The following is an 8,881-nucleotide window of genomic DNA, read 5'->3' as shown; positions in this document are numbered from 1 at the left end:
AATTGTAAATGCCTGAATTGCTCATAATCATTGGGTTTGTGCGAAAAGTGTTAGCATTTAGTTCAACCAGGAATTGCTCTAGATAATAGTCGACTTGATTTGTTTTATTTTCTTTGCCAAACGTATTGCCCTCCCTTTATCTTCCAGATTACAGAAAAAATATATTCTTTCTATTCATCTTTACTTTTTTGAGTCGATTTAAAAATTCGTACGAACACTAGGTCATTTATTCATCAATGGCCCCTGTTTTAGAAGAAAGCACAAGCCCTCTCACCCCCTAGATTGAAAAACAATGCATGTCTAGTAAAAGTGACAAACCAACCCTGCTTTATATACGCTTATATTGCTAGTTCTAGGCCAAACCCAAATACAAACACCCAGACAAAGCAGTGACTTCTTGTGCGAGCTATTTTGGCATTTCGTTACTATTGGTCTGGTTGAGCCTCGCTGCTGCTGCCACCGAAGCTGCCACGCCCGTTGGGTGTGTAGTCAGAAACGGATCATTTCTCATCTCTGCACCCGTCACCCCCTCGGCATCTCGACGTGTTGCCGGTTTGTCTGCTGGCAATTTTGAAGTAGCATCCTGCAATTTAAACACAACACCGCCAAACGTCGCATACATCAACATGGACGTCCACCACAAAAAGTTTTAACAAATTTTCCTGGCCATCTATATATATACCGCTAGAATGTCGGCGAGTTTCGTCTTCTCTTCGTCCTTCGTAGCCCGAGCGTTGAGGGTTGCTGCCGACTGAGCTGCGGCCGCCACACCACCGGGCACAATGTTGGTTCGGCCAGTGGCTCTGACTTCGGCTGCTTGAATTGCAGCGGCATCACTCCACTCCACCGGTTTCTGTCCGGCTGTCATAGCAGTGGCCTCCAGGGCTTCACCAATGGTTATTTGACCACCAGCCCCACCAGCTTGAATGGTGTTTGGCGCTGCCAAAGGAGCTCTCTGGCTGTATTGCCCCACAGCCTACCCTTCACAAACAACAAACATAAACGTATATACATGTATTATATATTTATGTTTCCATGTGCAAGTTGCAAGCAATGAAAAAACCAAAACATTCACCCCAACCAATTAATCAACGAAAGAAAAATAATAATAATAATAAAAGCAAGGAGTTAACAAATACTTTCTTTAGAATTTTATTATTTTGAGTTCAATATTCAAAGAAAATGATGCTACCCGGTGTTATGTTTGGTAGGTGCTTGCTTTCAATTTGTATAGATTAATATTACGCAGTAGTGGTTAATTGGTTTTGAGGTCAAACTTTATACCTCAACCAATTCATAGATTTTCCTTTGCTTTTCATGATCTACATTCCTTGTATTTGAATCCGAACCCTAAACCAATCAACAAGGAACCGAATAAAAGAAGAAACACTTGCAAACAAAAGACAAGTACTGTTAAAATTATGTGAATATCTGTATATATTTATACACAAAGGAAAGGGATATATGGGACCTGTCCAGCGATTGATTCTGTTATTATACGGCGTCCCGGGAGATCAGCCTCCTTAACGCTAACGCCGCCCTCGTCTCCTGTAATATTGGCATTCATGTCATCGGGACCCACCACCCCAGCCTTCTCGTTCTGCGTGGCGGCGGCCTGCAAGGTTGCGGCTGCACCGCCCTTGATGGTCTTCCCAAGCACCGCATTCTCCGCCGCCTGCATGATGGCTGCGTCCTTGGGCGCCACCACCTTGTCCGCCAGCTCACCGCCCTGGACACCGGGAAACACGTCCCCATATTTCACGGATTCCTTCTGATCCTCGGGCTTCCGCGGCTGTTCTTGGCTCATTTTGTAATTTGATCCAAATTCCTGGATTATTATTAGCAACAGCTTTGAGCGAAATTTGTCAAATCTTTGTAAAGAAAATCAAACGGGGATTGGGGAAGAGGGGGCTTTTAATGTACGGTACGTGCATGGTGGCATGGGGCGTTCAACGTTTGGACACGTTGGTGCTCTGAAGGTGACACGTGGAGAGTACTTGGCGAATTTTCAGCTGAACTGTTAGTTTCGAAAAAAAAGTCTTGACGTACATGGTCAAGGGTACGACACGTGGCTTAGACACAAAAGATAATGACTGGGTCCAAGTCAAGCATTTCCACCAGTTAGCCCTTGCCATGGCAAGGAGCCCTAAGCGATTCTTATTCACGTGAATAGTACGCCTTCTCCAAAGAATGTGTGTTTCAGTGATTAGCCTTGCAAATACTATTCATTTTTTGTTTTTTCACAACTTTGTTTATTTAAACAATTAATTTGGATAATATTTTGGATAAGATTTTTGGGTTCCTACGTGTCAATACTATTCATATCGGATAAGATTTTCGGTTTCAAATTTCAGATAAATTTGAGATAAATTTCAAATTTCAGATACATTTCAAAATTCAAATTTCAGATAAATTCAAAATTTGAATTTCAGATACATTTCGAAATTCAAATTCCAGATAAATTACCAATTCCAAATTTCATTTGAATTTCAAATTTCAGATAAGATTTTCATCCTCTAAAATTGCGCCACGTGTCATCTCTATCTGTCTAAATTTTTCTATAAAACCAGAGGCTCAGCTCATACCTCCCACACCATATCTTCTCTGCATCTTCATTTCTCATATTTTAGATTTCATTTCTCAGATTTTAGATTTCATTCTCCATTCTCAATGTCAGACATGGAAGATGTTTTGGATAGGCAAGAGCGAGAAAGGCGAGCAAGAATGCGCAGAAGAGCTGCAAGCAAAAGGGCGCAGAGAGAACTAGATGAGCAACTTGGTGTGGCCGTTGCTTTGATGGAGGAAGAAAACCAGAGCCGTCGTGGTTCACGAGAAGGCCGGGCATCGAATGTGGACAGACATAGACATTCTCGGGGTAAGAATCTTCTGGAAGATTATTTTATCCCACAATCTCTGTACTCTGATGTTCATTTTCGAGCAAGATATAGAATGCAACCCCATTTGTTCAATAAAGTCATGCATGATATTTGCAATTATGATGACTACTTTGTTCAAAAGAAAAATTGTGCTTTGGAGATTTAGGTCGCTTCCCGAGCAAAAGTTCACAATGTGATACGAATGTTGGCGTATGGGTCATCTGCTGATCAAGTGGATGAGATTGCCCGGATGGGGAAGTCCACTATTTTGGAGAGCTTGGTGCGATTTTGTGATGCGATGGAAAATCAGTACACCATGGACTACTGCGCAGACCTCGCCCGAGGACTGCAACGGCTTCTACAAAAGTGAGTCTCGTGGATTTCTGGAATGATTGGTAGCATCGCATGCAGGCAATGGAAAAATTGTCCAGCTGCGCAAGGGATTATGGTAATCGGAAAGGCGTAAAAGCATCATCCTCGGCGATTCTTGGTTTTGATACAGGTTTGGCACGCCTTCTTTGGAGTTGCGGCTCTCAAAATGATTTGAACGTCCTGGGTCAATCCCCGGTGTTCAATGATATTTTGAGAGGTGAATGCCCAAATATCACATATCAAGTCAATAATACCGTGTATCAAAACGGGTATTATCTAGCTGATGGTATCTACCCGAGATGGACAACATTTGTGAAATCAATTCCACATCCCCGATCCCAGAAGGAAAATTTTTTTGCTGCCTATCAAGAGGGGTACAGAAAAGATGTGGAGAGGTGCTTTGGTATCCTTCAAGCTCGGTGGGCTATTATCAGGGGCGCGACGCGTCTATTTGACGAGGAGGTGCTCAGAAGTATAATGATGACTTGTATCATCCTCCACAACATGATTGTGGAAGATGAGTATGATTATGATGTTGAGGAAGTGTATGAGCCAGATCCCATGAACACGACCTTAACACGAATTTATGAAAAACCTATGGGGCCAAATGGAGAACCAGTGCAGCATGATCCGTTAGTTAGAGACGGTACTTTCATGCATCGCATGATTGAGCGCTACACGGAGATGCAATCGTCGTATATTCATGAACACCGTCAAGTTGATTTAATGGAGCATTTGTGGGCGGTGAAAGGCAATGAAGGTCAATGAAGTCAAGTGAAGAAGTTATTTTAGTGCATTATGTTTATGTTGTATTTTTAGTTATGGTTTGTTGTTTTTTTCATGCTTTGGTTGTGGTTTGTTTATTTTTTATGCTTTGGTTGTGGTTTGTTTATTTTTTATGCTTTGGTTGTGGTTTGCTTTTTATGTATGGAATGTTTTGAATAAAAAGGAATTTTGTTGAATATTTTCTTCATTCACTACAAGAAAATCAATACAACTCATAAAATAAAATACATGAATTACCACTAATTTTTTAAATAAAAAAAAATTACAATGAAATGAAAGGCAAGCAAACTAATTTAATGGTACAATGAAATGAAAGGCAAGCAAACTAATTTAATGGTACAATGAAATGAAAGGCAAGCAAACTAACTTAATTGTTTTGATCATTTAACCAATCCGTGTTGCTAGGTCCATCGTCACGAAAAAGTCTTCGTCTCATAACATCCCTTCGTTCTAGCTTCCAATATTGTTTTGTGTCAGGGGACATATGGGTTGTATCCATGGCCATTGTTTCCCGATCCTTATTTTCAATCTTTTCTTGTCGTGCATACTCCCTTTCTTGGCGTGCATACTCCCTTTGTTGGCGTACATACTCCCTTTCTTTTGCATTTTCTACATCAATTGCCCTATCGTGCTCTTGTTGTTTCATGTCCATTTCAATTCTCATGGCTTGCATCCTTGAAAGTTCCTCCAAAAATTTAGATGATGACTTGGTAGAATTACTCCCTCTCTTCGCCTTCGCCGCCTTCCTCCCAATAGGCCTCGGCTCCTTTTCGATAGGTGAGTCTTGACTCATCGGGGAATCCATAGGTGAATCCGATGCCGGTGTCTCATAGAGTGGCGTCTCGTTCAAGACTACCGTCGGACCCGTTGGAATAATTTGGAATTTCTTACAATTCTTCACCACCTCCCAACAATGGGTATGGTTGAAGCTTTTTTTTCCTTGCCCAGTAGCACCAAAAAACATTTGTGCTTGTATAGTCTATAAAAAAAAATAGGAATGCAAGAAACTTTAAAAATTATTGGCAATTCAACAAGTATAAAAAAATAATAATGGAAATACAAGAAACCTTAACAATTTATTAGAAATGAAAAACAAAATTTAAATATTGCAACAAACATTCATATTAATATTGGAAATACAAGAAATATTAACAAAATATATAAATTGCAAGAAATATTTAAATTAACTTTAATATGACATAGAAATTAATAAAACAAAAATTACAAAAATATTACCTCACTGGTAAGGTTTTCCCCGCTTCTATGGTTGTCCATCGCCTTTGCCAAGGCATCCCTCCATTTCGCAAACTCTTTGTTAAGAATTTTCCACCTACTAGATAGTGCTTGATCTGTACGGGTCGTACCACTTACCCTTTCACAAAAATCCTGATGAATTTTTTTCCACATATGACAGAATTTCATCTCATTGCCCGTTACGGGACAATGACTAATGTGGAGCCAAGACTCACACAAGCTAACATCTTCCATGACACTCCATGCCCCTCCGGTTTCACTAGAAGAACCCATAAATTTTTCTAGAAAAATTCAACTTGAAAGTGAAAAAAATTTAGACTAGAAAGTGAATAATGGTAGAATGAGAAGAAAATGTATGAAGAGGTGGTGTTAAAAGTGAAGAGTATTTGTTGGTATTTATAGGAAAAAACATCAGTATTTTTTTGGGTATTTTTTCAAATTTTTTCCGATTTTTTTTTCATTTTTTTTCATTATTTTTGGCGATTGAGCAATGCCGTTGGATTCTTGGAAGAACTTCATCGGGCGCCAGCGCATCGCCACGTGGAAGAGAGCCGTTGGGTGCAACTTCCGATTTTTTTCATTTTTTATTCGGGAGAAATGAGAAGCGTTGGATTTTGAACAACTTTGATCGGACGATTGCGGAAGAGCCACGTGGAAAAGATCCGTTGGTGGTGCATCAGAAGCGCGTCAAATTTTTAATGTTGGCGCGTCGTTGCGCCAACGTTAAAAATTTAAGCACCGTCGTCGTGGCGTCAACAAAACTCGTTTTGCTCCTCGGCTGGACCTGCCGAGGGCTAGCCCAGGCAATTTTTTTCTGGGGCCCACACCTTGCCCTGGCAGCATTGTGTTGCTGGAAACAGCATTTTTCCCCAGCCTCCCCCCAGCCCTCCCCCCAGCCTGCTTGCTGGAAATGCTCTAATAACTGCGCCGAGCTAGGGTCTAATTCGGTATTATACTCTGGAAAATAACCCAGTAGGAGTAGCCCAATAATCCACAACCCAAAGTCCTATACTTCCAGGCCCAGACTTATCAGCCCACCCAAAGCGGGCCCACTAAAGTTTTCTTTCTTTTCTCTCCTACTTCTTTCTCAATGTTCTCTTCGTCCTACTTCAGCCAAGCCAAGCAGCCAAGCAGCCAAGCAGCCAAGCCTCCCATCTCCTGTTTTCTGTGTGAAGTTAACTGAGGACGTGAGCTGCCAATTCTTCTTTAGGTAATGTTTCTCTTTACAATCTCTGTGTGTTGAAGTTAGGGTTGGTTGAATTATTGAACTGTGTATTTAATTGAATTTGTTTTGTTTTGTTACAGAATCTCTGATAGAGACAGAGAGAGGGTCTGAAATGGAAGCTGAGAGAAAGCTGTCGGTGGAGGCAGAGGCGATATTCAGAGAAGGCGTAGCATTGGTTCTGTCTCGGTGGTCGGCGCTCCAATTGGCCGTCGACAACGAGTGGGGCGGCCGTGACTCTCGCCGCAAATCGGAGCAACTCGCCGCCGACGTCTTCTCCTGGTTCACTCAGTCTAAAGGTACTTTTCTCAACTCGCTCACCTCAACTCTCTCGTTCGTTCTGATTGCTGTGATGAAAAGGAATGGGTTTTCTGATATAGCTACCCTATTTGTGTTGATTTTGCTCAGAGGTTCTTTACATAGATGACTTAGAAGATATTCTGAATGAAGCTATGCTTTCTCTTAATACCGTGACAGAGGATGGCAGCATTGAGGAGGTACACTTGCTTTTCCTACTCTGCTACCCTCCTTTGTATCATCAGAGAAACACCTTATCTTGTATTTTGTTTGTATGGTTTTGTTATATTGGAGAAGATTTTATATGTTATGCTTCTGCTTGTATATTTCCTCGGATAGACAATTTATGAGGAGGATCAATTTCATGTGAACTTCTTTACCATGTTTGCTATTGGTTTTCTATCTTGATGGTGTTTATGATCTCTCTATTTGGATCTTCATAGGTAGCTGAAAAGTTAATGTTTATGAATGAAGAATGTTTGAATGGTGATTTCAAGTCTGTTGAAAGCCTAAGAGAATCCAATCATCGAAGAGTTGCTCTTCCTCATGTTAAACAGGTGAGTTATATTCAACACCCTCAGCCTGAAAAGTTTTACTTCAATAAGACATATATTTTTTTTGGGTGGTTTTTTACTATTAATCTTATGACAAAATGTGAGTAGACATAGGAAAAGGGACTGCGTCATTTGATAACATAATACACATATTATTACCAGTAATGTGCGTTAAGAAGTCACTTGTTCATGGTTCTATTTGAAGAAAATCTCAATTGTTGATAGATATGAATTGGTACACCACATAACCATTAACTTTTGAGGGTGATGGTGATGGTGGAGATTGTGCTTGTAAATTGACAATCCTGGCAAGATATGAGAGGCTGGTGCTATGTTTAGGTCTAGAGTTTGACTCTAGTTGGGGGTATCAGCATGTAGGAAAGACAACAGCTACCTTACTGCCTACTAATGTCATGTTATAAAGGTCTGCATCGGTATTTATTGTTATGTTGCAATTTATGCAATGAAGGTGGCATGCTCCTATAAGAAGTCATCCCATATTAAACATACTTTGTTGAATTGTTAAATTGTCGACTGTACCTGTAAAGAAACCATCGACCTTACGACTGCTGATGTGGTAATTGTTTTGTGAATGCATTTTTCTTGGATCTTAAATTTGTATCACTCTATTCCATGCTGTTGCCAACTTTTAGTCTAGTTTAGAGAACCCCTTTTGGACACTGGGTTCATGGGAGGTCTTTGGACTGCAACCGTTCATGCTGGATAACCTTGCCTGTTCATATGAGTTATGTTCTTTTGCTTTTTCTTTTGATTCCTTACTCATTTAGGGGAATGACGATGATGATGATGATGACGACAATGAAAGAGATGATACCCTCGAGAATGATGGTCCGTCAAACATGATGGTGGACACACCAGAGTCCCAGTCAAATTCAAATCTAGTAGACATGACAGACAATAAACCAACTCCCAAGCCGGCAGCTAAAACAGAAGATGGATGGGAAGTAGTTGGACCAAGGCGTAATAAGGGTAAAAGGAATTAGGTTGAACTCCTAACTATACTTCCCTAAAAAATTTTGCCATTTCTATCTCTGTGTCAAGTAGAGTTTCTGTAATAGTATATTGTTTGATCATGGTGATAATAGCTGGTTGGTTTGTTTTGTTTTTGCCTATTTGCCCTGTATTATTTTTCCTTGGACCATAATGACAGAATCATATTTGAATCTCTCTGACAATGGCATACAAGACAATTGAATTTGGGAGTTGTAGTAGCCTAACCAATTGGGCAATAATTGAAGTCGAACAAACAGAGACAGAGATCCAGGCTACTTCTATTGCATCAGCTTCATACTTAGTCCAAAAAAACCCAAGTTAGCAAGTTAACTTTCCATAAGCTCATATTATAATGTATGCGACAGAAAATCAAATAGAAATAGTAGTCGAATACTTCTCTATTTGAGTGAAACAAAAGAATGAGCGCAATTTGAGCTTGAGAATTGGATGCCTAGTTAAAATCATACTTCTTGAGCTTCACTGCAACGCTTCGAATGAACCCTTTT

General features: G+C 40.3%; 3 protein-coding genes across 4 annotated transcripts; 1 reads left to right on the top strand and 2 right to left on the bottom strand.

Moving 5' to 3' along the window:
* Positions 1–205: 205 nt before the first annotated feature.
* Positions 206–2,093, bottom strand: LOC103318559 (late embryogenesis abundant protein 47). Of its 2 annotated transcripts, XM_008219955.3 has the most exons (4): positions 1,472–2,089; positions 1,285–1,350; positions 683–976; positions 206–583 (listed from the first exon to the last, which is right to left on the bottom strand). In XM_008219955.3, exons 1-4 carry the CDS (start codon positions 1,805–1,807, stop codon positions 407–409), a joined length of 873 nt encoding a protein of 290 aa, XP_008218177.2. In that variant the 5' UTR covers positions 1,808–2,089; the 3' UTR covers positions 206–406. The 2 variants fall into 2 exon arrangements, with proteins under 2 accessions (XP_008218177.2, XP_008218178.2); XM_008219956.3 differs by lacking the exon at positions 1,285–1,350 and having other exon boundaries at positions 1,472–2,093.
* Positions 2,094–4,273: 2,180 nt separating this feature from the next.
* Positions 4,274–5,705, bottom strand: LOC148921212 (uncharacterized). Its single transcript, XM_089044672.1, has 2 exons — positions 5,271–5,705; positions 4,274–5,013 (listed from the first exon to the last, which is right to left on the bottom strand). The coding sequence occupies exons 1-2, from the start codon at positions 5,559–5,561 to the stop codon at positions 4,402–4,404; spliced, it is 903 nt and encodes a 300-aa protein (XP_088900798.1). The 5' UTR covers positions 5,562–5,705; the 3' UTR covers positions 4,274–4,401.
* Positions 5,706–6,356: 651 nt separating this feature from the next.
* LOC103318558 (Pre-rRNA-processing protein TSR2, conserved region) lies at positions 6,357–8,584 on the top strand. Its single transcript, XM_008219954.3, has 5 exons — positions 6,357–6,498; positions 6,594–6,809; positions 6,919–7,007; positions 7,251–7,364; positions 8,150–8,584. The coding sequence occupies exons 2-5, from the start codon at positions 6,626–6,628 to the stop codon at positions 8,363–8,365; spliced, it is 603 nt and encodes a 200-aa protein (XP_008218176.2). The 5' UTR covers positions 6,357–6,498; positions 6,594–6,625; the 3' UTR covers positions 8,366–8,584.
* The last annotated feature ends 297 nt before the right edge of the window (positions 8,585–8,881 follow it).

The sequence above is a fragment of the Prunus mume genome, linkage group LG1, assembly GCF_029339155.1.
Source record: "Prunus mume cultivar Tortuosa linkage group LG1, ASM2933915v1, whole genome shotgun sequence".
NCBI classification, from domain to species: domain Eukaryota; kingdom Viridiplantae; phylum Streptophyta; class Magnoliopsida; order Rosales; family Rosaceae; genus Prunus; species Prunus mume.
This window is presented reverse-complemented; position numbering and strand designations above follow the sequence as displayed.